The following is a 19,864-nucleotide window of genomic DNA, read 5'->3' as shown; positions in this document are numbered from 1 at the left end:
ACATGAACCCCTTCAGAAAAAAAAAATAAACATACCATACTTGCTTGACCTATATGAGAATTTACTTTTAAATATTACTTTAAATAAAATATTAACATTTATAAATATCTACGTATTTACTTACAAATATAGTGTATCGAAACAAGATTATAATAATAAAAATCGTTTTTTATTTGGAAGGAAATTTACAGCCTTAAAATAGCTCATTAAATATATACCACAAATTATTTAGTTATGTATGCCAACAATCAGTATTTACTCGTATTTACGATAATTTCTAAACAGTTTCAAACGTGACAAAGTTCATTTACAGTCCCATGAAATCAGTTTAACGATTTTAAAGAAAAAACAATGGCACGCATTGGAAACACTCACGCAACTTAGATATAAATCGTTTGATTCAAGATGCTATAACAAGTTGAATTCTTTACTCTGATTCAACAAAATACGACAGGAAACGAAAAAAATTTAAGTGTGTAGGATTGTACCGGAGCCCATAGCAACAAACGGAGTTGAATGTCGACAAATACGCTCCGAGAACAGGAGAAGGCTGTAAAAATGGATAGGTAACGAAGATCTCCGGATCGGAGAACATAAAATTGACTTCATCAGGTAACCAAACAGCATTTTCAATACCATTTGTGGACAAATAGAGACGAGTCAATTAGTATGTATAGTAGAACACCTGATGAGAAAGAAAACGGAGAACAGGTGCTTCAAAGAACATTTCTTTACCGCTCTGGCAATACAGAGAGAGAAAGAGGTGTCGTAATCTTAAAAATCTAGAAAGACATAATCAAAGAAAAACCAGGAATCGGATGACAGTCAGGGATCACTCACCAAGAATCAGGATTAAATAACCTTTTATCCAAAACTAATTTTTAAACTAATGTAAAACATTAGTTTCTTTAACTACCTTTAACTTTTTTAACCGTTGAAAAGTTTTAAAACTTTAAGATAGATGCAGATAAGTGATCCCGAAATTATTTCTAAAACGAGCTAACGTAATTAACACAAAATATTTTACCTTTTATCTGAAGGAACTTCAACGCAGTTATCAGTACCCAAGCCACAAACAGCAGCACAACTCCTGACGGAGTAATGGCACTAAAACAAGAAAAAGATTAATTATCTTACTTGAAAACCTATAAATATTCAAGGTATAACGATTTCATTAAACAAATATAAAGTAGGTTATATCCAAAATGATCTTTTTAACTGACCTGATCAGATGTAAACATAACGAGTTGTCCTTTGATAGAATGAAGTCCTTTTTCTTTATAACCAGGAAACATACGATGGCGGGCAGCCAAAAATGCGTACAGATTTGAAATTGAACCCCCTGCGGTAAGGAAAAAAAGAGTAAAATATTAACTTTATTTTTTCCTTAAGTTGATTACATAAGTACAATCTTTGAAAAGAGAATTTTCAAATAAAAAAATATCGGCATAAAAATGGCTAAAATCTTAAAATAGTTTTTGTTTTAACTTTTTCTTTTCATTTACTTTTATAAAAGTAATAAATCTAATTTCGTCTAGAGTAGTTTCCTTCTACCTTAAATTTCTTCATAGAAGTTTAACGTTCGAACTTTCGTAACTTTTGAAAAGTTTAAAGCAACTATATTAGAAAAGTTTTCGTTCAAAGTAAAAGCATTATTCAAACTTTTAGAACTTAACGCCTTTATTCACTTAAACTTATGATTAAAAGTTTCCAACAAAGACACTATTAATCAATAATACAGTTATAAGTCTTAAGGGTAATGCGTATGGCGGTTGGAAAAAAAAAAATTAAGAATTATATATATATATATTTCCGAATAGAACACAAAACTTTTAGGTTGGTTTAATCTGCTTAGAATGCAAAGTTATTATCCAATTTACATGCCGTTCAGAGAGTTCATGTATTAAGTAAAAAAAGACACTTCTTAATTTTTAAAATAATATGAGCTTTTTTTGAATGAGATAAACCTAACTGAGATGTATTCGGATCAATCATGTTAAATAGAATAAAACGTTTATAATTTTTAGCGAAGTAGGTTTTAAATATTGACCAAGAAGGGCTATTTTAATTTTACATATGAGGTATTTGTGGTAAGACCACATCAAGAAAAACAAATATCATTGAAAACATTTTTTTTTTCAAGTTAATGTATAAAACTTATTAAAGTATTAATTAGACGTATTAAATTAGTAAACAGGTTAAAATTTGAGGTTAATAATTTGGGTTCCAAGAATTTAAGTACGGTTTTATTTCACTGTTTGCTCAGGAATCAGGGCGAAATCTTTCTCTAGCCGTAACTCGCTAACGGAGCGTTTCCAGACTCACGATTATAGAAGTTCATTGTTTTTGCTAGTAGAATTAGCTTAGAAAGCGCCAGTAAGACTACTTGAAATACTCTGTATTATTAATAAAGCGTGTAAACAAGAAACGTGTCATATATATATAAATAGAAAGCACTATTTTCATATCCATATATTGTAAATACCAATTTCAAGCTCCATAACATAGTACAATTAAAAAAATACCTGATTAAAATAACTCGATTATTATATATTACGTCGTAAAATCTCTCGCCATTTCGTCCATTACCACGGCAATAGCGAGCCTTATAAAATATATACAGTACATTTTAGTTCTCAGGAGCTGTATCAAAATGAGTTTTTACTGCTTCCCACAGTATTTTTTTTTTTCAAATGGAGAAATTTATATTTTTTATTTATTTATTTTTTTTTTAGTTGTGGTGTAAAGAAAGGAAGGAAATAAATTAAAAAAAAAATCAATTTAAAAAGTTCAGTTAACAGTTTACGGCCCGTAACAGCTTAGCGAACTCATGCTAGGTGATGTAGCCGTTCAGTGATAATATTATGGATTAATTATAAATATATTTTACCTATTTTAAGTGGATTTATCGATATATTTGTGCCATAATTTTTTTTATTTGATTCTCTCCTGCCCTAAAGTAAGAAGTGGAACAAGTGTACAAAAGGAATTATAAAACAAAAATTTCAATTATTTTAACATGCTTAAATATATCTTACGTTTATGATCATTGGAGAGAGAAAATGGGAAATTCGAGAAAATATTTAAACAAAACTATTTTGTAATGGCAGGGTTAAAAATTTAATCATCAGTGAAAAAAAGCCATCAATTCATTGATAACTTTGGATGATTATGATAATAAACCATCACGTTACATAATAACTGAACAGTTATCCTAAATTATTTATTTATAATATGGGGACAAACTTTACTAATTAACAAATTTATCAATTTACACATTGTTTAGTATAAAACAGCGTAGTAATAATATGGGATGATAATGTTGAGATTAAATTTTTCTTGAAGGGATGATGGAATTAGGAATTTTTTGTAATTACAAAATTTGTATAAATTATGTTTAAAAAAATATTGTTTCTTAAAAAAACACTCTTTTTTAAAGAAATTATTTTGAATAATTCTATTACTTTATAATAATTATTTGATCGTACCAGGAGCTAAAATGGAGTCACCACCATTCCAGCCAATAATTTCCCTCATTTTTTCTAAGACGACGTTTTCCATTAGTATAAAAACAGGTGCGATCTCGTAGGTGAACATGTTTGTATTTGCAGTTGCTGTCAACCATTCTCCAGCCATTGATACGAGATCCAAACCGCAAGACAACTGATTGAAGAAATGAGGATGCCCTGTAACAAAAATTAAACACACTCTTCATAAATAGTTTTGAAATAAAATTTTATCTAAATTCTGGTTAAAAGAAAAGTTCATGCAACTAATTTGGCGAAATTATATTTAAAATAAATAGAAATAACCTATTCTGTTGAGGAGGAAAAGAATGATTATTTAAATATTCACACTGTTTCGAACATTAAAAAAAGAAAATATTTCCGATTTATTTATTTATAACACTGAACCGTTTTATTGACTTACCATCGCAGTATTCTACCGGGCAGAATTTATTAATCTTGCGATGATTAAAATTTGGTTTAATTTTATTTTTCATTGCCATTAAATTTAATTTTGTACATTGTATTGGCTCTCAACAAAAAAAAGAAGTTTATTAATAGATGATTATATCTAGGATAAAGTACAATTTGTTGGAACTACATGCTGTGACGGATGCAAAAAAACTCCCAACTATCTTTTGGTCAAAATGGCTTCTATCAATGGAACTTCAAACTTTAACTCTGTCTGTTTAATTGTATGTTACAATTATACATATTGTATAATTGTATGTTTAATCTGTATCGATTAATTCTGAGTGAATTATTAAAAAAATATTCTTAGATATGTTTTCGATGTTTGTAAATCAGTGGATAAACAAGAAGAATAAAGAGAAATAATAAGCATTTCGATTATTAAAATTAACCTTTGGATTTTTAAGATATATTAACCACAACGGGCATTGTCCACAAAAAATATAATGCAATGTACCGTAACCAACGCTGTTTGACTTCGGTAGACTATTGGAATCTTTAATTTCCAGGATGCTGCTTCATGAAATGCTTCAGAAGTTATTAAAACATTAAGTTGCAAAAGACACAGTTTACCGTCATACCAAGAATTATTTATCCTGGATCTTCATTTTATTTGAACAATAAATAACAAAGACATTTTTCAATAAACTGAAAAAAATTAAACTTAAATATTTAATAAATAGTTTTAAAGACTTCACAAACTGTGACGATCGGCTGATCATCAATGGTTCTCGGGCACTTCAATCGAAAAAGCTAGCGGCCACGGTTTGAAACTGTATATAATATAACATCATAGCAAAACCGTCAATTTATATGGCAACCTATTTGAAATACCTTGCACAATAAATCACATGATTCTGGAGTTTATTAACCAGATCAACTACCAACCGACTTAGTGAACAGTTGTAGTACAATGACATTTTAAATGATGCTGATTTCTGAAAGTTTTCGCAATTGGGTGATAATATTTTGATAACTTTCCAACTGTTATTATGGTTCATTACGACTCGATTATTTTCCTGTTAAAATGAAATAAAAGTGTTTAGTTTGAGTTCTAAACCATCCGAAAGAAGATGGTTCTTCTTATTATGCTTAAAATAGTATTTAATTGTTCTTCTTTTTGTAGAATTTCTCCAATCTGAATTTTGGCAACTAATAGAGTGATTTGGATGACAAAATACAGCTGGAAACAGATCTCTAGTGGTAAACATTAATTAGATTCTAAGATTTTTAACCAACAAAATTGAATTCTACCAGTTCCTCCTCTTTCCAAACACCTTCAATAACCAACTTCAGTAATTCATAAAGATCTTAATTATGCACTATTTGTCCAAAAATACATGTAAAAAGAGACATATATTCCAAATTCATGGAAATGTGCTTCCAGAAAATATGTATTTAAAATTTTACTATATTCATTAAGCTGATCAATGAGCTTTTAATTATTATAAGGAACCACATTCAATGATAATTATGAAAGTCTTTTCAGGTTACTTTGGGAGAATTTTCACGGTTCTTCAGATTTGACAGGAAAAAAAATGTGTATTAATGCCGCTGATCTCTCAACGGTGAAAAACTACTTTAAGTTTTAATTTTCAGTGTAGTGAAACGTGTACGAGTATTTTAAATATGAAAATATCTTCTTATTTGAAATATTTTACATTTTCTGTTTGATGAACACAGAATTCTCTAAACCTTTTATTTTAGTTAAAAGAAAATAACGTTTCTTTCTATAAACTAATTAATTCATGAAAACAATTACGCTAAAAGCTAAAAAAAAATACATTAATTTAAATCCAGTCGTCTTAAATGCTGCAATAGTAAAAAAAGGATAAAAATTATTTAACTACGGAAGAGTACATATTGATTTTAAAGAGACCCTTTCAGTAATTACCCCTATAGAATATCATTGTGAGGGCCTCCCTACCGTCAAAGAATCCCTCCTACCTAAAACCCAATTTTAGTTTATTTGTTACCGGAAGTTAAATTTGGTGATGTTGAAACTAATTATCACTAATCCTCTCCAACAAATTATTTGCTACGTAATTTATTTCTAATTACAAGATCGATGCGGTCACGTTTTCTTGCTTAGAATAAATTCTAAACGAATTCGAAACTTTGATTAACAGTTCCCTATGTCAATAAAGTAAACACAGCTAGGTTTTATTTTAAAATAATAGAGATTTTTATTTCTATTACTGTTCTTTTTAACTATCTTCATGAACATATTCATAAACTACCAAATTTGGTTTAAAAAATATTTAAAGTACAAAATATAAAGAAGCTTTTAAATAGTTCTTTTGTTGTAGGCTTATTTATAAAATAACGTATAAAATAAATAATTAATTATTTATTAATAAAATATGGGAAAAAATGTAGGAATTTTATGCCTACATTTTTCATATCAATTTAAGATAGAAATCAGAATATTTTTCCGAGTGAAGTATTGTACGGGAAACAAAAACATAGAGAAAATCGGTTATTTCAAGTCAGGAAAATTATTAATTCACAAACGCTAATAAAAACCGGATGTTGTTTGTGACAATAAGGTTCCGGTTTCCAGAGGAACCCTGGAGACATATCTGAAATCCCGTTTTTAGTCTCGGATGATAAATCTGAATGAGGCTTTTTAGAATCACAGACCGATTCAGAGATGAATAGGAAGGGAGAAAGGATGACCTAAAAGCAAGCCAAGGTCCTAACGAACATCAAGAGAGATACCATACCCTTAATTTTATATAAAAGTCAGTGCCTCTTATTCAATAGAAGTATGCAAGTGTTTCACTAGTTTGAGATGTTACAAATTCTTTTATTTTTTTTATTGCTGTTTTTCTGTATAAATTACGACGTTTTACTGTTTTATATTTTATGTTTCACCTAGCCGAGCAATTCTTTATTCATTGTTTTGAATCGCATTAAACAAACTCCACATTTTGCTATGAAGCTTTTTTGACAAAGTTGATACTAAGTAAATGAACCCTTAATTTAATTAAAAATTGAAGAAATAAATTTTTTAAATTTCACGTTCAATTTTCAGCTTGAATCTCCAATGTTTTAATATACTAATATTCAATACGATCCCGACAACTTAATATATGTATGCTAGACAATTGGCGAGTATTTTAAACGTGGTTGTATTTACTACTCATGTTACAGCGCAAAATTGTATCCAAAAAAAGCTGTGGAAAGCAGGAAATTATAGTTATGAAAATCCCTTCAGACCATGATCGATTTCCAGTTGCACTAATTATTTGAGAAGTAAAATCTAAGCTGATTAAAACGCCAGTATAAAAACACCAACAGTTGGTATTTACTCTGCGTAGGAATCTTCATACTATTTAATAACAAAATTTTAAATTCCTTCCCGTTATGATATTAAATCTGAATTCAAGGATTATGTACAATACAACGCTTTCAGTATGTGTGTATCTTTGTATGTACGCGTGTACGTGTATGTTTTGTATATGTATGTGAACTATTTGTTTGGTATTCGTAATTAAAGTATTATTTCGGCTTTTGTCTGAACGTATATTAACAAATGTTTAATATATCTATATATATAGATAAGAAAAATGGACTTAAGGCCGGGAGGGGTTGTGTGAATGCAAGGGTATTTACCAGGCAGGCAGCAAGGGAATTCAATAGAGGCCAATCTGGATAGGGGCGTTCGTTGAATTCTTGCGCTCCCTTGACCCTGAGGGGTTTGAAATCCTGGTTAAGTACATTCTATTTTGCCCCGATCTAACCCCCTTTCTAACAACACAGCCCCATCCATTGCTGTCAGTTCTTGTACTATCTAGCACTAAATGTCCTGGAACGGATTATTTCACATTCTAGCCGCAACGTCATCAAACAAACATGTGCAAACGCGTGACTGCTCCTTCTTTAAATCACTTTTTTAAATTCTTGAACCCTGTATAATAATAATTATTATTATTTGTTCTTATTTTTTATTTATTGATAAATAAAAAAAATGGCTACTAGTAGCTACTTACAGTAGCGTACAAATTAATCTGAACACAGATGTTATTTAACAAAACAGTAACTATTTAGAAAAAAATTCATACGTGTACAATTTGTAAATATCTAGTAATTAATATATCCTCCTTTATTCTTGATCACTTCATGTACACGATTTGGCATCGATTCAACAAGTGTACAGCACATTTTTCGATTTCTTCATCATGAAACCATACTGATATTATTGCTTTAATGAGGTCAATTTTTGTGGTTCAACTCATCTTTGAGAGTTGTTTTTTGACTGTTGCCCACAGATTTCCAACTGGGTTTATGTCTGAAGAAATGCCTAGAACGAAAGTAATTTAATGTTTCGTTCTTCGAAATCTTTCTCCACTTCTTTGGTAGTACGGTATGGAGGCAAATTTTGTTGGAACAATCTGTTGCCTTGTGGGAATTTGTTTTGAAGTTGTGTCACAATCCTTTCCTTCAGAATCTTGACATATCCATCACTTTTCAACATACCATCTACAGGGAGTAATAAACAAAGGTTTTCAAATGTGAAACAACCCCCAAACATTTTTTTCGGTAGATGTTTAACTGATTCTTAGTTATAAGCTTGTGATATATTTTCATCTGTTGCTTTCTAACCTATGAAACCCTTTGCTCCCGAACATAAAAATGTGACTCGTCGGAAAAGATAACATTTCTTCAATCTTCTTTAGTCTAGTTAGCATATACTTTGTCCCACAACAGCAATTTTTTGCACATTGCTGGTGTTAAAAGCTGCTTTTTAGCTTTCCGTCCGTAGCAAGAAGTCGGCGTCCAACAGTTGTCACGTGTAAATCTATTCCACTGCCTGTTAATTCTTGATTTAAGTCCACAGCAGATAATGTTGGATAAAGTTTACTTTTTCTTACTAATAATCGATCCTGTGTTGAAGTAGATTTTCTTTTACAGCCACATTTGCTTTTCCTTTGAGGTGAAAAGGGACCAATTTCTTTGAATCGTTTTAAATAGCATTAACTGTCCCTAGTTCAACCTCTCACTCAGAAGCTATTTGTCGTTGTGTCATATTGTTATGCTCAGAAAGCGAAACAATTTTCGAACGATTTATTGGGGTTACGTTTATTATTATATATTCAAAACACACAGGACAAAGAAATATGAAATTTTGTAATAAAAATAAAGTAAACTTTCCCAAAAACAATTTATAATATGAAAATAGCTAAATAACCAAAGAATAATAACCTCACATTACACAGGCAACTAAAAGAATGGGTGTGATCAAACAGTGTAGCCACAACATAGAAATAAATAAAAAAATCCCTGTGCTCGGATTAATTTGCACGCTACTGTGTATTTATATAAACTTAATATTTGTATAAATATAGAGATAACTTAATTTTATGTTAAAATCATAACAAGGCTTACCCGAAGGTTAAGTTAAAGGTTAAGAATACAGTCGTAGAAGAGTAGGCCTACCGTAATATAAATATGAAAACAAAGATGTTAAGCTTACTTACACTGACAAGGAAATTAATATGAATGCAGAATATGGTACCTTGACCTCCATTTAGAAGTATCGCATGGACACTGTATATGACCTCATAAGAATACTCATATATATTTTAATAAGATATTTAATCGATAGTTTGATATCTGGACTAATAAAATTAAAAACAAGAAAATCACATGCTACAGATAGATAAAACCGGCAAAGGTTTGCAAAAATTATCCGGCTCGCGCTTAATAGAACTTTATTTCAAATATATCGCTGGATTTTAAAATATTAATGTGTTTATTATTTTTACTTAAACCGATCAAATCAATTACGAAATAAAAATAGGAAAAGATGTTTGAAATCTATTTAAAAAATTTAATAAACAATTTTATAAATCGATTACTATAGAGTCCCCCTAGAGGTTCTGGCGACATTTCACTAGCTGGCATCGAATGTAGTAATGTTACCTCATGTTAATCAGTTAAATGTTATCTCATTTTAATTAAATTTCGTTAATATAAAATCTACTTTAATTATAATAGAACAAAACTAATAAATTTGAAATCGGGTACAATCTTAGACTTGTTTTCACGCTTAATATTTGCTTCCACTTGTTAACAATTTCAGTCATATTAATCGATTTGAATAAATGACGTGTCATTCTGTTCACAATAAAAGACTTAAAAAATATCTAATAAAAACATCATTATTCAAGATAAAATTAATGTTTATGAATTTATTAATGTTTCAAATCTTTTAATGGTCGCCATTTTGGTATTTTCAAAGGTAAAATTTTCCTTTGAAGGAAAATTAGGTAAAATTTTCCTAAATTAGGTAAACTTATTTCTTTTGAAGATGTTTTTGGGTTACAAATCAATCCGTTCTTAAGATATAAATCTTAATTGAAAAAATGCAAAATGGTGAACAGTGGGAAAATGAAGCAAACTAGGACATATGCATGGGCATCTACATGAAGTTTTTGTTTATTTTGACGCCCTGAATCAGTCCCTTAAATTTTGCCGACACTCCCAAGACAACTAACACTACTGTCAGGGAGTAAAATAGATACCATGATGCCATCTAGTCCGTGGAGTCAAAAATCAGACCAAAACTAGAATACATGTCGTCAAATATTTGTGCTAAATTTCACGTTTTTGTCAACGGGTTTCGAGAAATGAGGAGAAAACAATTTACAAATAATTTTGAATATTCCCAACTCTAATTTCCGTTGACATAAAATTTTGGAATTTTTAATTACTTAATAAGTAGTTTCATCGTACTAAAGCTCATTTTTCTTCGACCACTGTACAAAACGACATTAATTAAAAATGGCGAAGACGATCTCTCTCTCCCTTTTTTAATTTTGTCCAAAATCGAATGCCATCAGTGTTTAATATACAGAAATTGTTTCAACTATTTTTGAAGTTATGTTGAGGCAGTCCGGAGGTATTAATCAAAATACATGCCAACACAAGTACGTACATCTTCCGGGAATGTCTACGGTTTTTTTTTTACGTTTTTCGGACTCAGGGGTAGACATTTGCAAAAAACCCCAGATGGAAATTTTGGACAATTCTACATACTTCCCCTTTATAGCTGTAACTAATATATAGCAGCAATGGAGTTATTGCCCGGAAGTAAAAATTATTGTACGAAACTTGTTGATGATTATATATGAATACAACATATAAGAAAAAAAATGTTTTCAATTATGGTTTATTAGGATCCATAATCTTTATAAATCAATTGTATGTAATTGCCTCGTTCAGTGCTCCAAAGATGTTTTTATTTTCCTTAATCAAAACAGTATTCATAGTAGTAGTCTCATTTTAATTATTTTATTGTACTCTTATTAATTTTATAAACCGCTGTAAATTTTATTTTTTTTTTAATCGATAAATTCTCTAGATTTCATTCATTTTTCAATCAATGATGTTTGGAAACAGCAACGTGGGTGTTTCACACTGAATTTTTAGGTAGATTTCATAAGAAAGCTACCTACTTTAATAGATACCATGATTCGACTTTCGAAAAATTTAGACATATCTTTGCGTTTTACATCCCCCAGACCCCAAAACCGCCGTCAGTTCAAAAGTTTATACATATATATATATTTCACTTTCTTGTGGACGCGATAACTGCCGTAATTTTGCGCCAATCACTTTCAAATTTACACATAAAATATAACGACCCAAAATTAAATTAGGGTCCAATTTGTTAATGGGCAAAATCGGATCATGGGGTTGGAAATGGAGGGCTTTTCAAAAAAAAAATCGCTATCGTAACTTTCATATTAAGTAAAATATCGGATTCGTTTACAAGTTCCTACAATTTTTTGGATAAGGGCCTAAAACTTATCTAAGTAAAGTTTTTGATATCACCAACCATTGGCCCAGGATGTGGAAAAAATGGGGTTTTGAAGACAAAAAACATACCTTCTTAATTGACACAATATCGAATCAGTTTAAAGTGGTTATTAGTCCTCTAAACATTACCTAAAACTTTTTTCTGAAACAATTTTTGATATGATTAACCCTTACGGCAAGGGATGACCAAAATCCTGCTGGAATTCTAAGAAGATGGGGTTTGTCGTACGCTAAACATGTGTATCTTTTTTCATGCAACTCGTATTGAGAAATTTTGAAGTTTATAAGGTGGAAATATTTTTTATTCCCTACTTAGCACCGGTGAAATCTACCTCCGCCTTCCGGCGTGCCGAAAAGGATTTTTTATTTTATACGACTGAAAGGTAAAAAATTGTACACAGAGTTGTTCCAATTTAGGAAATTAATAAAAACAATAAAATACGGCTGCGATAAGGAAAGCTAGCAGCAGTAATACGCTATTCGGCTTCAATCGGCAAAGATACAATAAAAATCATTCAAAAGGTTTATTTTTCTGATTGTTACAGGTAATGCGAGGAATCACGTAAGTGCTTTTTCATCCAGAATTTAGAATGCAACAATATTTAAAAATTGTACAATGAAAAAAGCAAAGATATTATGAATTATGACATTTAGTTTAACTTTACTAAATTTTAATGCAGTATTTAAAAAAATTAAAGTAGTAATTATAAATAATATGTTTATTTTAAATTACAGTATTATTAATAATAATAAGTACAATTCTAAATACAAATAATACACACGCACAAACACACACCAAGAACAAAGTTATTTTATAAAAGTGTATATTGTATAGCATCTATGATTATCAGGCGAGATGAACCTGTAATCCTACTAGGGGAGATGGTTCTCTATACAACTAAACCTACGACTGTCGTTTTCCAGTCCACTTGACAAATCCCCTAGAATGTAATCCCATGTCCCGTCAAACTGAAATAAAGATCCGAACCAGCACGAATAATAGTAACTGTGTGTCTGTGTGTGTTCGCGCGCGCGCATAAGTGAATGAAAAAGAAATATATTTTATTTCTTCTACTTTCACCGTTTACAGTTTTTTTTTTTTTAATATCAATCTCTACACTTTTTATAACTAAAAAATGTAAAAATCAAAGCATAAAAAAATAAATGAAAACTTCTCATGTCAGTGTCTCAACATACGCAAAAAAAAAAATCTGCATGCATTATTTTATTTTAATGTCTAGTGTGTTTTATAAAAATACCGTCTTTTTTCTTTAATAAAAATTCTACAAAAAAAAATATTTTTCATGCTACAGAAATTAAATAGTTAATTTATCCTGTTCTTACAGAATACGTTTTTTGTTACAACATATAAAACATTGCAGGCCAATGTTTGTGACAGATTCGTGCAATTTTGTTATCCGTGAATTATCAGAGCCAAACTACAATCTTCGAGTCTAAATTTTGTATATATTATCACACACGCGCGCGTGCACAAACACACAATTGATTTGCTCAATTGATTTCATTTCCTTATTCTGTCCGTAAATATGATACGATTATAGTTCAGTTCATTATAAATATAAAACAAGTTAATCGTCTTAACAAAATAAATAATAATAACAAATAATACCATAAACAAAGAGTTTGTTATACCGTTCCTTTAGTGCCATAACCGTAATAGTTATAGGCAACCTAACTGCGAGTCACTCGTTAAAATGATACACCGATAACACGGTGTGTAGTTTTCTGTTGCTTTCTTTAATGAGGTTGCGTATCACCTAGCCAAACACGTAGAAATGATATCCACATACGATACTCAGCCGTGCAACCTAAGAGCCTCACTTTTTCAAAGGATTTGGCTGTACAGCGATCACCATCACTCAGAAAAAACAAGATCGACTAATTTCTGTTTTATCTCGGGTATTTTACGTACGTTATAGCGATAATAAAGGCTGGTACAAATGGTGTAAAGCAACAAATTAATGTACTCATTTCAGCTGTGAAAAGTGAGTTTTATACACTACTTCAACTCAACAAGATATATAAAATGTTTATAAAATAGAAAAATTAACTTTAAGTAATAAACGTAAACGATTATGTACCTCAGACAATTAATATACATGTACGTTACAAGTAACAAAAAACAGAATTAAAAAAGAAACCGTAAGCTATCCCGTGAAAGATTTTTTTTTTAATTTAGGTAATTAACATTAAAAAAAAGTTTTTATTGGTAAAGATTAAATTGCATTATTTACACTTATTTATTTTTAATACTCATATTTCAGTTAAAATTATCACTAAAATGGTGTACGATTCGATTATTTAATAAAGCATTCAGTTTATAGGAACCAAACTGAATAAATAGCTGCTTTTTAATGTTCTTTTCTTTTAATTTCTTGCAGACTGTAAACATTTTGGTAGTTTATTATACGATTTTACTCTTTAAAAGTAATATTTTGGTATTTCGGGATATTAAAAGGTATATATTTCTTAGTCGGTAACACAGACTTGATGATTTTCCTTTTTTAATAATACAAATAGGACAAAACGCTGTTAAAATAAACAAGCTTAATGTTTTAACGAACAGTGGCTAGAAACTTCAATTTTGCTTTCAGGAATTTCTGGGACAGCCTTTTTTTGTGATAGAAAATTAAATTCTTTATAAAACGCCCGGAAAATGTTTCAGTATCGGGATAAAGATATAAAAAAATAGCGATAGATATTTAACTGTGTTTTCTTATCTACAATTCACTAATAATAGTAAGAAATGAAACCTGTCACACATAAAGTGTAACCACCCAAACGTCTGCAGAACCCTTGAATTTGACCTAATTCGAAATTATCTGCTCAATAAATCAACAATGTCTTGAATTCACTCAGAAAATGTTATTCTTATGAGTAAGAAATGGCACGAGGAAAAAGCAAAGTAGGTTCTTCGTTAACTATCAACATAGCACATAAATATTTATATTGGTAAAGATCTTTGTTTTTTAAAACAACTTCAGCAATTAGCGATTGTTAATAATTGCTTATTATATACTTTTGATAATTACTTATTATACTTTAATAAACTATATTACACAAGGGTATTAACTTAATTTTAAATCTTCAATTGTTTTACGTAAAAAACATTTTGCATGAAAGAGCAAATGAACTGCTTACTTTGTACTGCTTTAAGTCAATAATACTCTCTATTATATTATACTTATAAACTGTATCTAGGTAAGAGAATCAACAACATTTTTTGACGAATGAATCGAAGTAAAGATTTTTTTTTAAAAATAAAGATTTATGTAAAAGTAGCTTAGGCTTAAAATTTGATGAAACTTAACGTTGCACAAAAATTATAAAAAAAAAGCATATTAAACTCGTATAAAAATATACACATTCCATCTTGAAAGATAAGGAAGAACATTTAAGTAAATAATCGTGAGAAAAATCAATAAAAATTAAGTTTTTTTTTTTTTAATCTCCGGGACCACCGTTAGGTATTGCTTCAGAGGATGAGATGAATGATTTGTAGCGTGTGTGAAAATGCCATGACTGACCGAAATTCGAGCCCGGGACTACCGGATAAAGGCCGAGACTCTACCATTCGCGCCATGGAGGCCGGCAATTTTGATTTATTACAATAAGTAAACAATACCCGATTTCAAAAGAAAATTATGGTAATCTACAATGTAGCTGATACACTGCCGAAATGAAGATAATGAAAAAAATTATAATTATATAACATAAGCATCTCCGGTCTATATGATTACTTGTGTTTCCCGTCGCGGTCAACTATTTATTTATTTTATTTTTTTCAGTCATGTAACCGGAGGCAAGTTCATCAAGTCGCCTCGCATATATTGTAACAGTGGCAGTGGCTGTATCGTTTGAACTGCAGCACTGTACACGGTCGCACCCCTTAAAAAATCGAAATAAAAAAAACCCGAAAATTATTATATAAATATTTATCTGAAGAGTATTTGTAAGCCCGAATCTAGTGAATACCTCCTTCAATATAGTCGAAAATGTGAAAAATTTGTAACTGCTGTTCAAAAATTTTACCTTTCTTCATCCCTTTAAAGTCGAATTTCAGAAAATATACGAATTGGTTTTTAGATATTCACATGAAGATTATACACACCAAAAATCCAGTTGATATCTACATTTGTTACCGAGAAGTCCAAAAAGTAGTAAATTTCATAATTATTCCATCCATTTTAACCCTTTAAACTCAAAATTTTAAAAACTCCTTTCTTAGTGAGTATTTACACCGTAAGAAGAGTGTGTATACAAATTTTCATCAATTTATCTTCAGTAGTTTTTACTGGGAATTGATTTCGAGTAACTTGCTGAATGTTATTTTAAAAATATAAATATATTTACTTTAAATATTCAAAAATGTGTTTAAAACATTTGACACGCTAAAGCAGTAGATTACATGTATGACATCAATTAATGAAGAGAAGGTAGTATAGTTCTATGTTACCATAGAAAAATAGATTTATATGTGTTTTAAATTAAATTTGAAGTGTAAGATCTAATATACTGATATATTTTACATTTTTAATTTATCTAATCAAAATCGTTTTTAATTTTATAATTGATCAGTAGGAAAAATTAAGGTAGTTCCTTAAGAAATTTTAACTTAATAAGTCCATTAATTTAACTACAGGGGGATGGCCAAAGTCCATATTTGGACTTCTATTACTGCTACAACTATCTGGATCCAGACACTTTCAGAACTTAAATATTCATAGAAATAAATTGTAGCTTGATCATGTTTTCTCACATACAGAGTGATTCACGAAGAATGTAACAAACTTTCAGGAGAGATTTTCTACTGCTGGTAATAAAAAAAGAAATTTCAAGGTTCGGAAACGCTTAGTTGAATGAGTGTCGGCTGGCGAAATATTTCGCTCTGATTTCTGCGCCTTTGGTAAAATTAAGCTTAACTGTATTCTGGCTAAAAAAAAAAAACACAAAAAAGAGGAATTATTAACCTATTGCCTGTTAGTGAAAATTTTAATCAATTCACCGACTCACTTGAAAACTATATTTAATACAAATGCTTTGAGTGCAGTAGGTGAATATCGACAATAACGTATCAGAGTAAAATAACGAATTAAGAAAAGATAGGCTATTCGACATGATAAAATACTGTTTATAATTAAGATGAAGATGGGAATGAAGCATATAACGTTCTTTCAATCCAAGTGGTGCTTTATAGAATAAGAAATTTTAGAAACATTGAATTTAGGAAAAGTGTTACAGTTTAACTGTATCAAAAGATTCGTATTACAGTCCAAAAAAACAAACAACTATTACAATTGTATAGTGCTCTGAAAAGTTTCAAACATACAAACTATTACAAGAAATTTTTCCATTTTTTTGGAATTTCAAACGTTATCTTATGTTTAATAGATTTATAAAACGTGTTTAATTTTTTAACAAAAAATCGGATTTTATGGTACCAAACCGATTTAAAGTACGTTATCGTTTTAAGTCGTAAAACAGTTTCAGTTTATAAAAAGTTTTCGAGCTGTACATGTAGTGGTAATATAAAATACAGAATATATTTATTACAAAATGAGCAAACACAATTTTAGGTGGTCGGCAAGATCAACTCCTGTATCACTTACAAATATGTCTACGACACAGGTCTCATTATTTCCCTTAAGGCTCGATATAATCAGGAAAGATATTATTAAAAAACAACTTTTGAAATATTTCTACGAGAGAAAAATAAAGATGGAAAACCTGATAAGACAACCGACAAGCTGAAAAGCCGTCACACGGCTAAAGACGCGTTCCGGGAAAGTCCTACAACTACGGGTTGTTTCTGATGCACCTCCTACACACACAACTTAATTAAAAATATTTATCATTTTATTTAAATATAATATTTTTCGTTAATTTAATTCAGTGATTCTAACTTAAGCACGCGCGTATATCGTATTTAATTCAAGCGGGTGTGGCGGTATTAGTGGCAACGGTCGGCACTAACTGATGTAATTCACAACTTACATAGAACAAATGTTGCTTGTACGATCGGCTCGGAACACTGGTGCAGCCGCTAGGCTTAATGCACCAGGTTCCGAGTCAATAGGGCGTTTGAGTTCGAGACCCAGCCAGACCGAGTTGCTTTTTTACACTTCAAATATTATTCATTTATTTTATTCTACCGTTCACCTGTCAGACACCGTCACAACGTAGCAGACAACTACAACAGCATTTTTTGGGGTGGGGGTGCGATTTTGCAATTTTTTTTTCAAATATTGTTATGTTTTAATTTTTAACAAATGTGCTTAAGAGAAATATGACCTTAATTAGGCGAAATCTGGAGATAATGAGGGTGACCTTACTCTACAGCGTCACTCCCTTGACCTTCTAAGTTTAAAATTGAATGGCATCAATATATGGCCCCCCATATATAGAAGTAATCTGACCAAGTTCGGTCAAAATCGGTCCATAGTTCTGGAAATATAAGGTGATTTAGAGACCAACAACGAACACACACACACACACACACACACACACACACACGTGCTTACGATTATTAACAACCGGATAATTTCCATCCGTTTTTTTGAGTTCCTTACGTGTCAAAATGTCAAGATCTGGTAAAAACCGCATACACCCAAATTAGACCGATTACAATACTTTCCCTACTAGAGCTATAGCTCTGCGGTAGAGCTATATAGACGGGAAAGTAAAAAAAAAACAAAGTTGTTTTAACCCAGCATTTTATATTTTGAGATCTTAATAAAAAAGCCATCCATTATCGGTATCAGATATTTTCTGTAAGGTTAAATAATTTAAAAAAAAAAAAACCTGCAGTACAACAGGTACTTTCATATACGTAACTGATATCCACATACGTTTTAAAAATTAAATAACTATTAATCCCAGTGGAAAAGTAACTAATTAACAAAAATAAAATATTTTAAATGGGGCAAAACATAAAATTTGAAGTTTCTTTCATTTTAGTTGTTCTTGTAAATTCCGTACGCGTTACAATCCTTCAGTGAACACCCCTCTTAGAATCAAGCACACCCACAGGCAAATAACACAGCAAAGAAGGGTGATTTTACCCACTTCGAATTAGTTACACGTTCTTTCACACAGATGACGCTGTCATCTGTTTCTGCGTTTAATTATTTCTACGATGATGTATGAAAAAAAATGAAAAAAATACGTATGACAAATTCTAACATCTAGCTTGATTGAAATACCCAGCTTGCAGTCCTAAAAAGAAAAAAAAATAATAACAGTTTGTAATAAAGGGATGCGTCATTTTGAATTTATCATATTTTCTCAGTTTTAGTAAATTTCTTGAATTTGGTATAATTAACTCTACGTAAAATACAATTTTTCGTTATAATATAGAGTAAGAAAACTTGCTGAAGGAAAGAAAACATTTTAAGAAAATTGATGAAAGGTTATGTTAAATTACTAAAATGTGTACTGCTAATATTTAACAAAGAGTATGCACCCTAAACATTTTGAAATTTAATGACAAAAATCAAACATTTGTTTTTTTACAGATAAGTTTATACACTTTCTTAATATTTTTCATAGTTACAATTTTTTTTTTATTACTTTTAAATTCTCTGTTTTAGGCAAAGTAAACCGAGATGAACAGGTTTCAAAACAGTTTAGTACGATTTAGGATACAGAGAATGAAACACAAAAAAATGTAAAAAGTTATATCATATCAGATAACACCGACAAAAACCCGTTGTTGTCGGCGAAACTTCATCGATCGTGATGAGGATTAAGTCACTTGTTTTTAGAGTTGTAAGCTAGATTACGATTGCCAGTTTGGAATGTCGGTGGATCGACGGCAGTTTTCCGGCCTATATTATTAAATGGAATATTTTGTCACATATCATAGGTCAAGCCCTTTAAAAATTTGGGCAATATTCGGCCTCATAAACCACATACCGCTCTCTCTTTGTGTAAGGAATAGCTGTACAGAAAGATTTGATTACTCTCACAGAAAGTAACTTTGAGTAGTGCCTTTTGTACCTCAAGTGCTTTAAACAATACGTATTATACGGATATATTCC

The 19,864-nt window shown here is 30.3% G+C and overlaps 1 protein-coding gene across 1 annotated transcript in view; it reads right to left on the bottom strand.

Moving 5' to 3' along the window:
- Gad1 (glutamate decarboxylase) overlaps positions 1-19,864 on the bottom strand; it is a 134,342-nt gene that overhangs the window by 39,526 nt on the left and 74,952 nt on the right. Inside the window, exons 4-6 of the mRNA XM_075361988.1 lie at positions 3,489-3,686; positions 1,224-1,342; positions 1,028-1,107 (exon numbers count right to left, since the gene is read on the bottom strand). Coding sequence (XP_075218103.1) covers positions 1,028-1,107; positions 1,224-1,342; positions 3,489-3,686 — 397 coding nt within the window. The remainder of the gene's footprint in view (positions 1-1,027; positions 1,108-1,223; positions 1,343-3,488; positions 3,687-19,864) is intronic.

Source organism: Lycorma delicatula, chromosome 4 (assembly GCF_047948215.1).
Source record: "Lycorma delicatula isolate Av1 chromosome 4, ASM4794821v1, whole genome shotgun sequence".
Taxonomy (NCBI): domain Eukaryota; kingdom Metazoa; phylum Arthropoda; class Insecta; order Hemiptera; family Fulgoridae; genus Lycorma; species Lycorma delicatula.
The sequence above is the reverse complement of the archived record's forward strand: the minus strand, read 5'-3'. Positions and strand labels throughout refer to the sequence as shown.